This window comes from Sphaeramia orbicularis, chromosome 11 (genome assembly GCF_902148855.1).
Source record: "Sphaeramia orbicularis chromosome 11, fSphaOr1.1, whole genome shotgun sequence".
Lineage (NCBI taxonomy): Eukaryota > Metazoa > Chordata > Actinopteri > Kurtiformes > Apogonidae > Sphaeramia > Sphaeramia orbicularis.
Window position 1 is genome coordinate 31990217 of NC_043967.1, and position 19681 is coordinate 32009897.

At 35.2% G+C, this 19681-nt stretch overlaps 1 protein-coding gene across 1 annotated transcript; it reads right to left on the minus strand.

Annotated features, from left to right (window-relative positions):
* Window positions 1-11944: 11944 nt before the first annotated feature.
* Window positions 11945-16811, minus strand: nudc (nudC nuclear distribution protein). Its single transcript, XM_030147713.1, has 9 exons — window positions 16628-16811; window positions 15050-15127; window positions 14722-14934; window positions 14543-14623; window positions 14336-14449; window positions 13952-14146; window positions 13776-13859; window positions 13578-13696; window positions 11945-12313 (listed from the first exon to the last, which is right to left on the minus strand). The coding sequence occupies exons 1-9, from the start codon at window positions 16700-16702 to the stop codon at window positions 12262-12264; spliced, it is 1011 nt and encodes a 336-aa protein (XP_030003573.1). The 5' UTR covers window positions 16703-16811; the 3' UTR covers window positions 11945-12261.
* Window positions 16812-19681: the final 2870 nt, after the last annotated feature.

Below are 19681 nucleotides of genomic sequence, written 5' to 3' on the forward strand. Positions count from 1 at the left end.
GAACAAAAGCCAATGTGGTTTAATTAATTAGAAAAAAACATCAAACATTGACCTAAAATGCTATAAAATACTCAACGGTTTCCATGTGAGATCTAACTCCCACTTTTTGAGTTATTATTTGTTTAGTGAGACAATTTATTTGTTTGATTACTACTGATACAGCAAAACAGAGTTAGCATTTTAGCATTAGCATTTTAATTTAACTGCTAACTTCATTGGTCCTACTTTTTACCTGGTCCTCAGGTTACTGTATATATTGTACATTTATTCCGTAAAGTAGCTGTAATATTTAATAATAAATTAAAAATGTTTGTTTTCGCAAGTGGATTCCATTTGTCTCTGTTGATGGACATTTATTACAAAGAAAATGGGGGACGCAGCCTTTACTAAATATGCACCAAAGTTATGGAATGCAATTCCAAAAGACATTAGAGAAGCCAGTTCACTGAATATATTTAAAACCAAATTAAAAACATTTTTATTCTCATTAGCCTTTGAAAGGAGATAAAAATGGGGTCACAATTCAGGAACCAGGAATGTGCTTTTTTGTTTGTTTGTTTGTTTGTTTGTTTGTTTTAATTGTATTTCTGTTTTTATTTTTTTATTTTATTGTATTTCAAATTTCATCTTATTTCTTGCACTTCAAAAATTCTATGCATAATCAAATATTTTAATGTGCGCTGCTTTTATTTTTATTTTATTGTATTTCTCTCAAATTTTATCTTATTTCTTGCACTTCAAAAATTCTATGCATAATCAAATATTTTAATGTGCGCTGTTTTCATATTTATTTTTATTTTATTGTATTTCTAATCAAATCTTAATGTATTTTAATATTGTATTTTTTTTCAATCAATGTGAAGCACTTTGGGCTACAATTTCTGTATGAAAGGTGCTATACAAATAAAGTTTATTATTATTATTATTATTATTATAATTATTATTATTATTATTATTATTATTATTATTATTATTATTATTATTATTATTATTATTATCATTATTATTATTTATTGCATTTCCTACTAATTTTACCTCCAAAGAAGTCCTTTTTTTTTTTTTAAGTTTTTTTTAATAGAACTCACATGTAAATGACACTGTAATTTATTAGGTCAAAGGTCAAACAAAGGCCAATGTGCTTAATTGATAAGAAAAAAGCTCAAACATTGACCTAAAATGCAAAAAAAAAAAAAAAAAAAACAACTCACACGCTTTCCAGGTGAGGTCTAACTCCCACTTTGGGTGTTATTGTTATTTGTTCAGTGAGACAATGTATTTGTTTCATTACTACTGATAGAGAAAAGCAGAGTTAGCATTTTAATTTCACTGCTAATGTCATTACTTTTGACCTGGTCCTCAGGTTATATATTGTAACTTTTTTCCATAATGTAACTATCAAATACATTTAATGGAATAAAGCTACAATATTTTAGTCTCAAACTTATAACACCTAACATTTACATATCAAAATACCTAAAAAAAAAAAAAAAAAGGCTCATATTCGATTTTTCAGTTGTGGCCTAGTTCTATCAGTGAAACAAACTGATTTTTTTTTTTTTGCTTAAATGTGATTTATTGCTTTCAATATTTCTTCAGTGTACCTCAGAAACATGCGGAATTGAAATTAAGAGAAAAAACAAACTGTGCAGTTGGAACAAAGTGCAATAGCAGCTAACAGCTAACCGCTAACTGCCACCTTACCTGCCACTACAAACCCAAATACAGATCTGTGCAAGAGTCACAGGCTGCCCTGAGCTTTGCTGTTTTTTGCAGGTTTGTAATGACTGTTTTTATTTCTCAGTCTAACATTTAACAACATACAACATACTAATGTGTACACTATTAGCACACACACACACAAATAAAACCATCAGAGCTAAATGGCTTCAACAGGTAAAATCCATATTGATGTGAACTCAGTTTGACTCAGTACGTCTTTAACTTTCTTGGGTCGACTATGGATATTTTCTTAAATTATCTTCCTGTATATTATACTACGCTTAATGAATAACACCTCAAAGTTCTTCTTTACACTTGAGATGTCTTTATTCTTTTTTTTTCATCTACCTGATTCCATACAGTGTCTCATATAATATTTATATTTTTCCAGAAATGTAGTTTGTTTTTGATGTTGTTTACATATTTCCTGTATAATCTAATTATACATATACTGATACACTGAGAAATGCATATGTATGGTCAGTATGACTATGCTAAAACAACAAGCCTGATGCTACCCACCCAATACACTCAATAATTCCCTTTATCCATCCATTATCTATGTCCATTTGAGTTTGACAGGATGATGGAGTTGACTGTGGGTGAGAGGCGAGGTCAGTCATGGACAGATTCCCAGTTGATTGCAGGACCACACTTTAATTTGATTCTATAAATGCATCTATAGTTGGCATTATGTTGAGATTAACAAGTATGTGTGAGTCTTCACAGGCACATAACACATAATGTCTATAATCTGGAATATAGGGCATCCTGTTCATAGCAAAGTTTATTTACATGAAGGCCTGAAAGTTTGATTATTATTATTATTATTATTATTATTATTATTATTATTATTATTATTATTATTATTATTATTATTATTTATGATATTAGTAATTGGTACACCAATAATTAGTTTTGTAAAGAAGTTTGAGAATTGTAGAAGTAAAGAATTGCTTTCTATTTGGTGAAATAAGTCATTTTGTGATTACTGTGCACAATGTTGTAATTTACATTGATTTGCTTGGTTAATTTTCAAGGAAGTTGCCAATTATTCCTTCCAAATCAAATACACAAAGTCATATAAAAAACATAAAACATATAACCCTCGTTTTGTATTTTTTTCTAATCTCTGTTCGGTGTCACTGACTATATTTTAAGTCTTTCTACCTTTAATATGTACCTTTTGGGATTAGATATAATTGCACAGGCTGATAATGTAAGTCCATTAATTCTGCAGTGCTAACAATACAAAATATGATTTACAGATCATGGTTTGGGCCTTGTAATTTGAATTTTAGATATTTTATTCTTGCACACCATGAACCATTAGCATTGGTTGACCCACAACAATAATCATTAGTAGAAATAATAATTTGCTGCTGTTTTTAGTTTTCTTTGATAATCCTGATTCAATGTGGGATCAAAGCTCTTTACTTTCTACAGTAAAGAACTAATAGAGAAATAAAGTCACTGAGCTGTTGTGTTTCGTCATTTAATTGTGTGTGTGTTTATGAGGACTCCCCCAGACTTTAGTGAGCAGGATGTTTGCTGATGGTCTTTGCTCAGTCTGGAACAGTAAACAGGTTCTGCTGGACCCGGGGTCTTCTCTGCCCCCTGCCTTATGGTGTGTGTTGGTCGGAGCAGACTGAAGCCTTTGTGCTCTGTACACCAGAACCTGCAGCCTGTGTTGGCCTTCACTAATTGACAGTAGGAGTTTGACTTTGCCGACTCCGCCCCTGGAAGTGTGTGTTCCAAATACGCTTTACAGAGTGTGCTCAGCACCCAGGTGTGGAAGCATGAGGACTCTTAAACAACACATGCAGATGTGGGGCTCCGTTATTTATGCTGCTGATTCAGTTTTAGTTGGAGGAAGGGTTACAGAGAGTACAAACACACTAAAATGACAAGCTCCATTCTGTTCATGTTCAGGTTTTAACATTAGGGTAACATTTGAGTCAGGTTTGAACTGATGTAAGAACATTTCCAGGGTAGATATTTTTACATTTGCAGTTCATTAATCCATTCAAACCTTTATTGAAGAGACAATAATATAGTCACTGTTGGGCAGAAACCTCGTAAGTTCATTTTTGGTTTTTACCCTCGGCCATTGGAGCAGGGGATTGTCATTGGATTGTTGTCTGTCTGTCCATTTGTATGTTCATCTGTATGTGCAAAAACTTTGGTGTGCACCAGTAGTTCCCAACTGGGGAGGGGGGGACTGAAGGCTGAAAGTTTTGTTACATTATGTTTTGTCATAAAAGGATTCCACTGGTCAGTCTTCACGTTAGCCTGTCAGTTTTAAAAACACTTAATCAGTGAAAAGTGTTAAAAACGGCTTGTGACCAAGGTTATTATTGTTAACAAAAACAAACGAAATGATGAAAACTAGAATTGTAAAAACATTTTCGTTAACTGAAATAAATAAAAACTATACTTAAAAGAAAAATACGATAACTAACTGAAACTGTATTGTGTGCTTACAAAACTAACTAAAACATATACAAATTATGGATAAAATTCCCTTCGTTTTCGTCTTTGTCAATGTCGGATTGATACGAAAGCAATTTATTTCGCCCTAGCAATTTTAGCTAGCAGCACCATACGGTACTTCATGGTCCATCACTTCTTGTCACTTGTTTAGAGTCAGCTTTTCATCTCCACTCTACCTGGAAACATGGAGACTAAAGTTGGGAGAAAGCAGCAGAGTCCTGTCTGGGATTTATTTGAATACGACGGAGAAGAAATTACGACGAAACTAAAATTAATAATAAAACTGAACTAAAACTAAGCATTTTTAAAAAAATTAAAACTAACAAAAACTAGCAAACCTGCTCTAAAAATGAATTAAAACTAACTGAATTAGAGAAAAAAAGTCAAAACTAAATAAAACTAAACTGTAATGAAAAATCCAAAACTATTAAAACCTTGCTTGTGACTACATCTCCTAACTCCATTTATTCATTTTACATATAAGTAGTTTTTCCAGTTTTCTGAAAAATAACCATTGTGGACATAAGAGGTTTCCACCTGACAGTGACGATGTTTTCACTGACCAACAGATATACAATGGTGGAAAAAAGTTTTTGGACACCCCATCCATTTGTGATGGATTGCATTAAGAATCACTGTTAAGTCACTGAATTCTACCAAGTATTGTTCCGTTCTCCAAACCCACATACTGCTGTCTGCACATGCTCTGTTCCATGAGGTCAAAACTGGATGTTCCACCAAAATAATGAAACACAACCAGGGCATGACATGTTGAAACTGTCAAGAAATTAGTTGAAACTGTCAGGAATTTAGTTTTATTATTTTTTTTCTTGTTTGTGTCTGTCTGATGCAGCCACAGCTTTAGAAACACAAAAACGATTTTTCAAATATTTTATGATAATATTTGCGTTTGTGTAAAATTTTAAGGGTGTCTGAAAACTGTTTTCCACTACTGTACTTCCTGTTGCGTTAATCACTAAATAAAGACACTTGCATAGTGTTGCATTGTTCAGTAGTATTACAGGTTTCATTATAATCTATATTAACATAATACTGGAAAGTCTCAAAGTGTGTGTGTGTGTGTGTGTGTGTGTGTGTGTGTGTGTGCATCTGCACAGTTCTGAGAAATTGAGACATTTTTAACAGGCCAGTTTGGTACCTACAGTTGAGGAATAGTCTCATCTCCACATTAAATATCTCGCCAAGTTGATAGGACCAATATTTTCGAGATATTAGTAATTTTGGAATACAATATCTTTACAATCACGTTGCTATGCTCATGGTGGTTGACAGGAAGTGAAGTACCACGCTGCATGATGGGAAATAAAGTTAAAAACAGGAACAACGCATTTACTAACTTCAGTCCATGACAGCTGACAGGAAGCACAGTAACACGCTGCATAATGGGAAAGGAAGTTTTCCCCAACATAAAAACTACCATATGTACAACAAGAGGTTCCCCACGGGTCAACGCGCTAGTTACAGTTTATCATATTACAGGTTTCAGTTGCTAAACAGTCCAAGGTGGTGATTATCGCTGTTGCATCTGGTGCAGAATGAGGCTTAGCATCATGCTACTTAAATAACCATGGACTTCTTGTTTCAAGATGTTGACTTGATCAGAGTGTACGTGGTTAAAATTCCAGTATATGCCTTAAGTTTGTTGGTATCTTCACACATCAGCCATCTGGACCCCGAAGCACCTCTGTCACAATCAATAATTGATGGATTGTAGTTTTTATTGCCTTTTATGAAGTGTCCCGACTCTTCTGGAAATGTGGTTCACTTGGGTTTTAGCCACTTGCTTAAAACTGAAACTATAGGATTTTCCTTTTAAAATGCGGTCTAACACATTCATTTTGATTGTATGTTTCATCTACTAATGGCATTGTACCCGTGGTGCCGTTGTAGGATAGCATGAGAGGCTAAAATCGTCCCGGATACCTCACAACATTTAAATACGGACATAAAATTGTGCGTAGTAGATAGTCAGGTAATGTTTCTATTCATTTGGCGAGTTTGGCGGTGATCGGGTCTGTGAAGGCTGAGGAAAACCTGTACAAACGCCCTCCTTTGCTGCAACTTCAATCACACATCGATGGGACACGGGGCAGGGCCAAAATGTGCATTATAGAACATCAATCATCAATCAATCAATCTGTATTTATATAGCACTTTTCATACATTAAGGACGTAGTACAAAGTGTTTTACATATAAGTTTAAAAATCAGTACCACCCCCCCACATACGAGAGTATATCTCTCTCGTAGCCTCAGGACTGATAACTAAAACTTCAGTTTTGCCCTGGTTGAGCTGTAAGAAGTTTTCTGCCATCCAGGTTTTAATAGCTAAAATACAGTTAAAAGGAGCATCAATTAGCCGAGTGTCTTCAGGAGACATGGCAATGTACAGCTGTGTGTCATCAGCATAGCTGTGAAAGTTGATGCCATGTCTCCTGATGATATCCCCAAGTGGAAGCAGGTATAGGTTAAAAAGTATGGGGCCTAAGATTGATCCTTGGGGCACACCACATCTAATTTCACGGATCGCTGAAGAGCATGTATCCATACTTAACAAAAATTTCCTATCTACATTACATAGTAGGAGGATTATAAGCCTAACTCGAGGGTTCCTTGAAAGGAGCGAACGTTTATTGTTTGTTAAATGTTCAGATATCGTCTGGGATGGAACTCAGATGTTTTTAAATAAGTCAGCCAGATGAACAAGTTGTCCCATCTTCATCCTGGCGTCTCCTCACGTATCTTCCAGGAACCGGCCGCCGAACAGCCTTATGGAAGAAGAAAGACGAGCGAAGCACAAACACCACAATTATAACGGTGAGTCACATTGTGCGAGGCCTTCCCTGTGTGTGATTTATGAGGGTGCGCTGCCAAAAAACAAGTCGTCAAGTCTGGAACAGCGAGTGAGCGCAGCGGCGGGGAGGTGTGTTTGCAGACCGCCCCCTCGTCAGGCCTGAAACCCCAACCCCGGCCCTCTGATGTCTGTGTGTCTTCGTTAATGAAGAAATTCTGGTACCTTGGTGAGACATTGCTCTCAGCTGAGCAGACTGTGGCTTCTGGGTGCCCTCGGCCCTGTCATACAGCGGCCCCACCCATCTGCAAACGGCCCCAGCCCTCCCCTCAGACCTTTCCTACAGCGTAACTCAGCCACACTTCAAACTACACCAAACTTGACTTTTTAGTCTGGCATTAATGTTTTACATGTTTCTGCTGAATTCAATCAATTTTGGTAAACAAAACAAAATCAGATAATATTTGTTCCCATTCTTATGACATGAATCAACGTATGTGACAATATCAGCCCATGTCCTCAAGGAGAAGTCTGTGGATACTGAATGTCCTTTAACCTCCTGAGACCCAGGACAGTGAATGTTTTAGCTTTTTTACGTTCAACAGTTGTCTTGATCGGAAACTGCACAATGCAACAGTTTTTTCAGATACATTTTTTAAAAATAATTTTCATTTATCTTTTTATTTTGTAATGGAATGTCCTTTATCATGCTTTTTTTTTTTTTTTTTTAATAAAACTGTGAAACTTTTGCCCCAAAAATGCATTGCTGGGTCTCAGGAAGTTAAACTGATACAATGTTGACATTGACAACATTTCCGATTTCTTAAAAACATAAAACTAAAAGTAAAACTAACAACTGTCAATGCTATCAGAATGGTTCATTTACACAGTAAGAAAACACACAATGTAATGCAGATTAAAAAAAAAACAAAAAAGTTCAAAAGTGGTTATTTTTTCTACAATGACCCAAAATCATTCTAATGTCCATAATTCACTCTTACAGAATTCCATTTTATTTCTGTTTATACTTCTGTGATTTATTATCTTTAGTTGCTAACTTTGTTAACGTTGTGCCTTCAGTTACACCAGTTTTGGCATAATTTAAGATTTGCAAAAGGAAATGCAAAAACACACAAATGTTTGCATAATGTCAATGATTCCGTCTTGATATGTTTTCATGCTCACATCACCCAAACTACCTTTCTTCCATTAGTATTATTATTATTATTATTATTATTATTATTATTATTATTATTATTATTATTATTCAGGGTATACAACAAAGTGTTATTACACACATTATATACATTTATGCAATAGATTTATAAATCTTCCACTAAGAAGAACCTGTAAAGTGAATGTATTATAATGGACATACACTGTTTTGAAGTAGATCTAGTAGCTCTGAGACAAACATTTCTTTGAAATAAAACCCATTTTCTTATTAATTCTTACAATTTCACATTTTGACCCAATTCAGTAAACAGCAAACCAACTTTTTTTTTTTTTTTTTTAATAAATATATTATATATAATTTATATAAATATATTTCTTTATTTGTGACTGAAACTTGGTAAACTTTTATTCTGGAGACATTTTACTTGGAGACCAGTGTTATTGGACACATGTTTTATGTATGTATGTATGTATTTATGTATTTATTCATTTACCTTTATTTAACCAGGAAGTCCCATTGAGATTACAAATCTCTTTTGCAAGGGAGATCTGGCCATGGTAGCAGCCATACAAAGTCAAAACTATGTAAAACACATGCATGAGCAATAAAACAGAATATCAATTATTTAACCACAATGACTTCTCAAGAAAAACAGTGGCATTCCTCCTTCGCAGCATTCTCCATGATACTTTTAACATCATGTTATACACACATGACGGTTTGGACATGTTGTCACAGCAGCTACAGACAAAGTAACATCATGGGGTCACATGGTTATACCCTTCAATATCCTACATAAGATTATAGGCATGTGTTATTTGGCTGTTTGGCTGCACCCACCCCCAGTGGTCGGACCACCAAACGGTGCCATGATGACTCCATCCAAACCAGACTCAAACTGAGAAAATCAGTGTTTTCTCTACAAAACAACACGACCCATGAGACAGATCAGAGGAGTGTTTTCGAACCCCATGAGCAATTTCACACATTAGGAGGACTTGCTAGCCGGCATAAGCTAATGTATGTTGCCTGTGGTCACCAGAGTGATGGTGACAGCCTCTCACCATCCTGACAGGCCCGTCCAGTTAGCTGTGGACACTCACACAAGCCCCAAAGACTTGTAAGCAAACTGGTCCTCACTGAAGTAACATTTAGCAGAGATGCATGATATCCAGTGTGGCCTGAGTGAGAAGGCTGCTCTTTCACTCGTTGGTAGTAACATGTTCATTAGTCCAATTGACATGACAATCACTGTGTTCACGGGTCAATGACGCCACACCTGAGTTCTACTCATTTCTTTTCCCAGTTATTGTTCATTATAAGACACTATATATGTAATATCTCACACTAACATGTGCTGACTTCAACTTTTCAAAAGCCATTTTCAAATTTTTCTGATATTTAGAGTCAAAATATCATGTGGTGTGACCATTCAGCCATGATGTATATGTATATGTACTATATATGTGTATGTGTATGTATATGTACATGTAAATGTATATGTATATGTATAGGTACTGTATGTGTATGTAGTATGTGTATTTGTATAAGTATATGTATAGGTACTATATATGTTTGTGTATGTGTATATGTATATGTATATGTATTGTATATGTGTATGTGTTTGTAAAGGTGTATATACTGTATATGTATATGTACTGTATATGTGTATGTATATGTATATGTATTGTATATGTGTATGCACTGTATATGTGTATGTATTTGTATATGTACTGTAGATGTATATATATATATATATATATATATATATATATATATATGTGTTTTCCACAGTGTTTTGTTGCATTCCTAGTTTTTATACCATTATAAGAGACACAGTTTGTTTTCGGACCACTCTAAAGGTCATGTGTGTTTCAATATGTGGACTGACTTTTTGGAATACCTTAATGACACATAAACATAAAGCCGTTTTGATATAAAACACAGTGGAAGTAAAGCAGACAGAAGCCAGGTTCCAGTCAAATATGATTATATTCATGTTATTTTCTGTTTTTATTTTACACTGGGGTGTGGGGCCACACTGAGGTGTGATGCCAATGGTTGGCTGGTCTGACGATATCTTGTTGTCTCTTTTTGTGGCAATGACATTAGACTGAAACTGAACTGAAACTTATTTTAGTTGTTGGAGAAAAAACATACATTGACCATGTTACTGCAAAGTAGCATCAAAGTGTTCATTTGAGTTCTTTAGGATTAAAAAAAAGTTTCCTCCTACTTGCTTTCAGACAGTTTATGGCATTCATTCCTATAACTCTTTACTTCATTGATATAGCTGTTCAGGATAAACATCAAAAATTGAACTACATTTATCCAGTTATCTTCATTTTAGGAAATAGCGTATGCTGTGACCAATAATAGCCACAACTTTATTAAACATAAGATAAAACACATGACGTCTATGACTGATGTCTATTTTAAGTGTTTATTCTTAAGTCAGTTGTATTTAATTTGTTTTTGTTGCATACATATGCAAAAGAAATATGATTTCATTGACATTTTTTCCTCACAGTCGATAACTGAAAAAGGAAAGAGCTGAAACTAAAGCCTCATTTTGTCTGTTCCCATCTTGAACACTAAACTGGAATACCACCAATACCAAAGAAATAAAGTACAAATAAAGTACATAAACAAGTCACAAATAATTAATTATATTTTCCCTGTGGTGTTTAAGAGAAAAAAAATGAGACCATTATTTCAAAACAGGAATTACTGTATACTTTATACTATTTTATATGAATGAGAACTTAAAGGAAAGGAAATTATGTGATTTACACATCACATTTTAAGGTTACGGCCTCAAGAGTAGAAATGACTTTTGGGCACAACTGGATTTTTGTACTTGCTCACATATCTAATATCACACTATTATTGTTTATTATTTAGTGTAACTATAGTTAGTTACAGTTAGTATTAGGTATTCTACATTAGATTGTTTAGTTATCCTTAGTTTTTAGCTTTTCACTGTAGCTTATAGACATATCCTTGTGCATAGCTTTATCCACAGATCATCTATTGATTTAGTTTTAAAAAGTTTGTTTGAAAATGCATAAAACACAACTTCATTCTACTTTCATGATAAAACGTGCCTCAGATAAAACAGGACCTAACATGGAGAACACTGCCACCTAGTGGTTACAACTGTCAACAACCACATACTGACACATTAACTGTCAACTGATTTTATATATATATTTTTTTTATCAGTTGCATTAAAATGATATGAAAGATGTGATAAATCTTCTGTAAAACATTTGCTATATGCTACATAAAAGCATGTTATGTTTCTTGTACTGACTGCACTATTTCAGTTAGGTAAAGCATTTTGTAACTACATTTTGAAGTGATGAACATGTTTAACCATGTACAGATCTTGTAAAGGTTTTATAATAAATGATCTCAAACTGACTTTTAAATTATTTGATAATTAAGTGTAAAGCAAGCCCATAACCTTTTATTTAAAGGTGGACATGTCGACTTGGTCATCATGCACTTAAGTGTCAAAGTGATGTGTTCCTGATGACCATTTAACATTAGTCAATATAATTTTTCAGTTTTATATACAGGCACAGAACTGTCTGATGTTACTGTACATTAGATGTGAATTAGTGAAAATTTTACTCCACTTAGTGGGATCCAATGGTCAACAATAAAAGGAGTTTTGGTAAAAACACAAACATTTAAGATTAAATTTGCACAAGAATTCACACTGAAAATAAATCCTCATTCTGTGTGTATGTGTTTTTAATCAGTCATATATGCCATAGTTTCATTTTGGTTTATTTTATTAAAAAATCCAGACACATCTTTAAATATTCATCGGACATGCACAGGAAACATGACAGCTTTACAGTCATCTAGTTTGTGACAAAAAGAAAAAAAAAGAAAAACATGAACCTTTGCACTTAAGACTTAGCCAACAAAACCATGTGATGTATGAAGAGATGAAGCGGAGGAGTTGGTCAGTGCCTGACGATGGATCTGAGTCAGATTCACATGAATCCGAGGCCACATGGACGTATTACAGCTGACAGCAGCAGGTCTCAGCTGAATTTGGCTTTGGAGAAATCCATCTCTGGGTGCTGAGCCATGAACCTGCAGACACAGACCACATCAAATTCACACGTTCTATCATTTTTACACAAATCACTCCTCTCTTGGTGTTTATTTTGATCAATACTTGTACAACAGCAAAGCCTTCATGTCACAGCGTTCATTTTTAAAGGGTATTTAGCTCCGAAAAGAAAAAGACCCCTTCTTTTCTGCGATGCCACCATCAGATCAAGGAGTCCTGAAACATTATTTTACCCCCATAAAACTAGACAAGGCTGTTTTTACAAGCATTCAGAGGCAACAGTTCTATAAGAGCAGACACTCACTGATTTTGGCCTCAAATCTGAGCAACAGACGACATCATCTCCCCTCTGGGCCAGAGCTGAGTTCACTTTTTGGCAGAACATTTTGCTACCACAGTAGGTAAACTCAGCAGAGACAGACGTAATCATCAGGTTGAGGGGAAAAGAAAAGCTGAAACTGCATCTAGAATCATCTATGTTTTAAAATTAGACTGATGTTCAGCTTCAGATTTAGTCACGTGTTCATATAGTTTACTAGTTTGACTTTCTCAAGTGTTTTTAGATCAGCTGACGGATTTGCTTTTTCATGATCTAAACCATCATTACTACCATCACCAGCCTCTAAATATTGTTAGACCTTTAATAACATATAAACCTTTAGTTGTGGGCTCATTCATTCTGTTCATGTTCAGTCGGGCTCCTGTAAGTTAATGTTGAAGTTAATCTTTCAAATATTACGTAGGGTTTTGCTGTATTTAAGTTAATGCTGCTGTTTGTCAAATTGAAAACAGGAAATGTGAAGTGTAAAGAGGAAGTGGCAATTTTCTTTCCTACAGTTTCCTTTCCTAATGCTGAGCACAGTTTGTAAGATCTAATGCATACATATTGTACCATGTTTATAGCATTATTTTGATTCATTTCAACCAAGTAAAACATCACAAATGTCTTTAATTTTAGGTTTAGTATAACTTAATAACATTAGTGTGCTAACCATAGGTTTAGCCTCTTAGCATTAGCATATTAGCCTAATATACTGTCAGTTCTCTGAAAGATAAGGTTGACTAACAATTGAGATTATGTAAATTAAAGGCTCATTCTATAAACATTTCATGAGTACATTTTTTATACCTGTCTGATGTTATTTTCTGACTATATTTCAGTGTTCACTCTGCTGTCTGGAATTGAATTGAAGTTTATGAAGGACAACTACTTCAGATGTGTCATCAATGGAAGAGTCCGTCACACATGTTTTGCATAAGTACTGTTAGCTGATGACGACGTACTTTTTGAGGATGTCTTGTTTCTTCTGTTCTTCAGACGTAGGCAGCCCCATTGACTTCTGCCTTTGGTCATACATCATCTTCTCTACCATGCCACGCGTCTCTCCATCCAGATCTGACAGCTGAGACACAAACACACATTATTCGCTGTAAAACACATCTCACTTGACTAAAACACATGACTGTTGATGCTTATTTTACCTTTGAGTTTTCGGGACAGATTTTCTTGGTGTTGATTTCTGGATCTGTGGTGATGATCCTGCTCCACCACTCCATTTTATTAATCTGAAATCAAACAATATTCATGAGAATATGAAGAAGGAAGCCAATAAATGGTTATAATACATCTCCTTTGAGCCACACAAATGATATCACACCTTTTCCAGGTGAACTGTGACAACTTTGCCATCATCGATGAGCCAGGAGCTTTCTTCCACCTTCACCTCGTTGTACAGCTGTCCCTCTACTACAGGAGGGTGACCCTTCAGACCCACTTTGAGTGTACGTCGCTGGATGTCCACCACCACATCCCTGCTTTTAATGCGGAACTTCACATCAAAAGGTACGGAAATCTGTGGGAGAATGAACAGTCAGTGAACAGATCAACTAAATCATCAGGTCTAGTGTTCTCCCACCGGAAATATATGGAAATCTACTATAAATATATGGATTTGATGACGCTGCAAACAATTTTTGGTGAATAACAGCCTGAGCTACTGAATGATAGATCAAAGAAAAGTTATGGAGGAAAAGGTACTCACATCGACTTCAGACAGGGTCTGTGTCCACTTATAGTTTGGAAGGTCAGCACCGTTTCCTGCATTAGGCTTTAGTTTGTCTTTGTCCTTCTCATCCTCCTCTCCTTCTGAATCAGACTGAGAAAACCAGGACAAATTAATTTGCCAGTTCAAAAGCAAATTCTTTCATCAGACACCATAATATTTGTCAGGGCAGTCTGACACACTCACCCCTTTCTCCTTCTCTTTTTCTTTTTCAGTTTTGTCAGATGACTTTTCTCCTCTCTCCTTATTCTCTTCCTCTTTCTTTTTCTAAAATGCACAACAACCAATTTGATGAATAAAAAGAGTTAACAGAACAGCAGTGGTTTTCCCTGTGTGATGATATGCTAAATCATTCTGTACATCACCTTGTCTAGTTCAAACTGAAGTTTCTCTGCTTCTTCATCAGTCAGTTCCTGAATTCTGGGACCATCGTCATTCTTCTTTTTCCTCTTCTCCTCTTCTGCCAGTTTAGCAGCTTTTTCAGCTTTCTCTTTCTTCTCCTTCTCCTGTTTCATCTGCTTCTCTTTTTGGGATTTCAATGCTAACTTACTGTGGTGGGAGAGAGTATCCTTCACAAGCTGAAAGACACAGAAGACAAGAGTTGGGAAACAATGCAAGACATGCAATTGTCAATACTTAACACAGTCTACAGACTGTTAAGACACAGTTAAGGTGAGGTTAGAAAGCACTCACCTTCTCTGCTGCACCTATATCACCACCAGTGAAGAAGTCCGTTTTGCGACGGAGGAAACTGAAAAATGTGTTTACTAACTGTAGAGAGAAAAACAGATATTAAGATCACTGTTATACTTGCACGACCTTCTGTTTAAACTGTTTCCTAAACTTTATTTTATTACAAAGAAATGTAGATTGGAAACAAGATGGTGATGTGTTTGTATCCAGAACACCCACAGCACCACCTTCTGGGGTAACTCCAGATGTGCCAGACACAGGTAAGATTCACCATGAGGTTGCATTAGAGATGTGGAAGAAGTTGATTCAAAGATACAAAATGGATATCTTAACTGGAGCTGTAGTTTTAATGCACAGAGGAAGATTTCTGTTGTTTTTGTCACGTTTACATACTGAAGTGGCTTGCACATGTGTTTGACTATTGTATGAGCCTAAGAATCTGAATATTTAAAGTGCAGAGAGGTCTAGATTTATTAGACTGTATATATATATTAGTAGTCATGGCCAGTCCAATACAAAATGTAGATTGTGTTGCATGGAGATTCCTCTGGAATTTTTGTACATCACTGACAGGTGAATTGTAAGAGAATCAAATTATGAGGCCAGAGAAGAGTCATACTCCAAGTCTGCACCAATGGGTTGACTTGGACTTTGAGAAACCTGTAAAATGTTTATGTCAACATGATTAACATTATTAGAGCTTGTGTTTGTTGGGAAATGTGGTTGTATTCAGTTATGGGTACAGAAGACTGTAGTATCAACTTAAAATACAGTCCTTCTTTTGTCAAGACTTCAGTGTATTCTGTCAATTTTATCTTTCATCAAATGATTTGTATTTTGTACACTCTTATTAAATCTTGGCTTGATCATTTACAGTGTCTTACTTTCAGTCTGATGCAACATTAACTGACTTTGCATCCCTGTATGAGAAAAACACAACCAGATGGCAACTATTTTATCTTTCATTTGTAAGTGGAAATTCTATCAAACTCTGTTTTTTGTTACTGGTTTCATGAAAAGAAGCGTACTTTCAAAATTCCAAGATAACAAATTAAGAATTTGCCACAATAGACATTAGCAGTAATAACACTAGTATTCCTTTTTTACTCTTAGGATATAAACGTGTGTAGAGGGAAATACAGATTCTTCTAGAAATGTCAGTCATTTGACATTACTGAAACAGATGCAGTTATATCAGAGCAAGACGAAAATGCGTAACAGTGTCGTCAATGTCCACGTCTTGCTATTTGAGAAAATATACTTGATAAAAACAGACATAAAAGAGCTGCTAAAACACGATTTTATTCTGTATGTCGTGCTACTTCGTTAGCACAGACAGCAGAGGTAGCATTGTATCGTTAATAGCATAAATATGATAAGTTAGTTATGGTCTCTCCAAGAGTTTTTCCACAATGACACCATTCTAGACTATATCATAACAAAATAGTGATTCCTTTAGTTTTTTTTTACTGAATATGGAAATAGAGTCAGTGGGATTTCTGCTAGCTTACAAGCTAACTAACCTAGCTACAACATTAGCATGGAGGTTTTAGCATTTTAGCAACACACTAACATTACCTCCTGGACTCCCCCTTCGTGTTGCTGCGCCATAACAAGCAGCATCCCATCGTACTTCTCTTCATCGTCACCCATACTGTCGGAGTAAAAATGGTTTAAGACGATGTCGGCTGTGCAAAATGACAAGCAAAACGCTGAACTGACGGCAGCGTGAGGCCTGTAGTCACACCAGTAACTTCCTGGTTACAAGCTCCTCCTTTAACTATTTTGACCAATCAGATGAAGACACTTTAATGGACAGCCAGTTTGTCCAATAACGTCAAGATATATACGTAGGACATGATCAAGGAGCTCATTGGACAGGAATTTTCTAGAGTTGCTGAAATTCATGATTGAACAGTAACAGTAAACAGATCTTAAATTAATTGACAGCTCAATACATACAGCAAAATAAAATGAAGAACTGATACTGAGGCATTATTTATAAGTTTTTTATTTATTTATCAATCAATCAATCTTTATTTATATAGCACTTTTCATACAGTGATGACATAGTAAAAAGTGCTTTACATATAAGTTTAAAAATCAGTACCCCCACCACCACCACCACCCATTTACAGTTGTAGTATATGTCAGCTAGCATTCATGCTTCTATATCAGGTACATTAATGCTGTTAATGAATCACTACATAAAAATAAAGAACAGGTACAATAATAAAACTCATGATGAATCAACATTAGACAAAGTGGAGACCTTACTGTTAAATTCCTCTGTCTGCACAATAATCAAGTGGAAATTAGGTGGAATAAAATTTGTAATGTGCTTACTAAACTTTTTCACCACTTATTTTACTAACCACTATCCATAGGATCCATGTTATACAGTATAATAGTATTACTAAAACATATTGTGATATAGCCAATACAGTAACTACAGCCAAGATTCTGTTACAGTGCAATAATACAGGACTAATTGTGAAAAATGCATAGCGGTAATTGCTCCACCCAATCTGATGAATTATGCCATGACAGACACATTTTTTTAAAAAGGATTTTTTGTTTGCAAATACAAATCATTCATGTCTAATACAAAATCAAATTATTTTGTCAGTATGGCTGCTTTTGTATAAGTCAAATGTTTTGTTTTTTTTACTTTAAAATGCTTAACTGCACTAAATTCTTTCATCATTACATCATAACATAGTAATAACAATAAAATCAAAAAAATTAAAGCATTAAAATTCATAAAATCATAAACGTAGCATAGTTATACATAATAAAAACAGGAATAATGGGCCTGTAGCTCACCAGCATGTTCTATCAAGAATCAATAACAACTTGAATTTGTGAGGTTTTCAGGTTCTGCTGCTATGTTAGAGTCCTGTGGTCTGGATGCAGAAGGTCAATTTCCCAATAGAAGTGGGTGGTACTTTCACTGGAGGATAATTCAGCTAATTGAATGAAAGTCCATATATGACTTCCTAAAAGTCCTCAATAGTAATGATATTGATATTTCTAACCATTTCCATTTCATAAGCCATTAGAATATGCCCCGTTATAAGTAAAGACAAATTTTTAATATTTCAAAAATTGGTCAAATACTCATATTTTCTCAAAACTGTGAACAGACTTTGTTGACATTGCCTGGCCTATTGGCTGATGAGCTACAAACCATAAACCAACACAAGCAAATTATTTTGACAAAATGTTAATCAGTTCTAAATGGAAAAGAGAAAGAATAAAATACAACAAAACCCCCCAAATCCCTTCATTTTCACTCTTTCATTAACACATTGTTTCATGAATCCATTCACTGAAGAAAGAGTACGTTTTGATTCATGTATTCACCTCCAGGTTTCATTAACATCTACAGTGTATCTGCTGCTCAGGTTAAAAGATCAATCCAAAATGGACTGTCCATACACATTCATGGTACATTAACAAACAGCATACTTGAACATTGTGGCAGTAGAACATACAATTTCTGCCATAAGCATTTTTTTTTAAAATATAGCAAATAAAAGTATCCTGTATGGTTAAAATAAAACTGAAGATTGAAACTGGACAGACATTTAAAAAGTTGTTTGTAGCAACAGTGATGTTACATATATGGTCACATAATAGGATAAATTGTTTGCAACAATTTGACATTTAGCTATTGTTACCCCTCGGCCAACTTCGTTTAGTCGTCTGTCCGTCCCACCATTCAACAATGTAATCGCATCATCTGAAGAATGTACTGACATATCTGCACCAAATTTATACTGTAAATGCATCCTGACACAGAGCAGAAGCCTTTTGAAATAGGTCCCCTTGACCTACTTTTTCAAGGTCAAATGGCATCAAATGGAGACATGCCCCCCAAATTTATACCATGTATACATCTTATGACTGCTTGACAGCCTAGTGAAGTTATAATATCTCAGTACTTTCAAATATAAATATGTATGTAATAAGTTTTACTCAAAGGCATTCTAATCTAAACAAGTGGTGCCAGACACAACAAACCCCGCCCCTCGCATGTACTGTAGTTTATTTTGGCATCGATCCAGCTGATGTCATCATGTCTATGTGTGTGCTGATGTCAGCATATCAATTGCCTCTATTTATGTGACAAGTTTGAAGCAAATTGAAACAAAATGTATGTTTTTTATAAATGTGAAATTTCACCCATTATAAGACAATGAGAGAAGAAAAAACACTTTAAAAATTCCTAAAATTTTTTTAACTTAACTTATTTTTCCCAAAACATAATCATGTCTATTCTGGGTCACTAGCAATATATAAACCAAATTTGGTATGAATTCAACCAATAGTTTTGCTGCTAGAGTGTTAACAAAGAAACAAACAAACATCCATCCATTATCTGCCGCTTATCCAGGGCCGGACTGCGGGGGTAACAGTCTAAGCAGGGATGCCCAGACTTCCCTCTCCCCAGACACCTCCTCCAGCTCTTCCAGGGGGACCCTGAGGAGTTCCCAGGCCAGCCGAGAGACATAGTCTCTCCAACATGTCCTAGGTCTTCCCTGAGGCCTCCTCCCGGCGGGTCATGCCCGGAACACCTCCCCAGGGAGGCTTCCATGGGGGAATCCGAAACAGATGCCCGAGCCACCT

Bases quoted from the DNA above. Each gene is read 5' to 3' on its own strand.
- nudc (XM_030147713.1), bottom strand. From the start codon at position 16,702: ATGGGTGACGATGAAGAGAAGTACGATGGGATGCTGCTTGTTATGGCG. The intron at 14,935-15,049 runs GTGAGTGCTTTC...TGTGTCTTTCAG, and splicing joins ATATAGGTGCAGCAGAGAAG to CTTGTGAAGGATACTCTCTC. The intron at 13,697-13,775 runs GTAAAATAAGCA...TTTGTGTCTCAG, and splicing joins TCTGTCCCGAAAACTCAAAG to CTGTCAGATCTGGATGGAGA.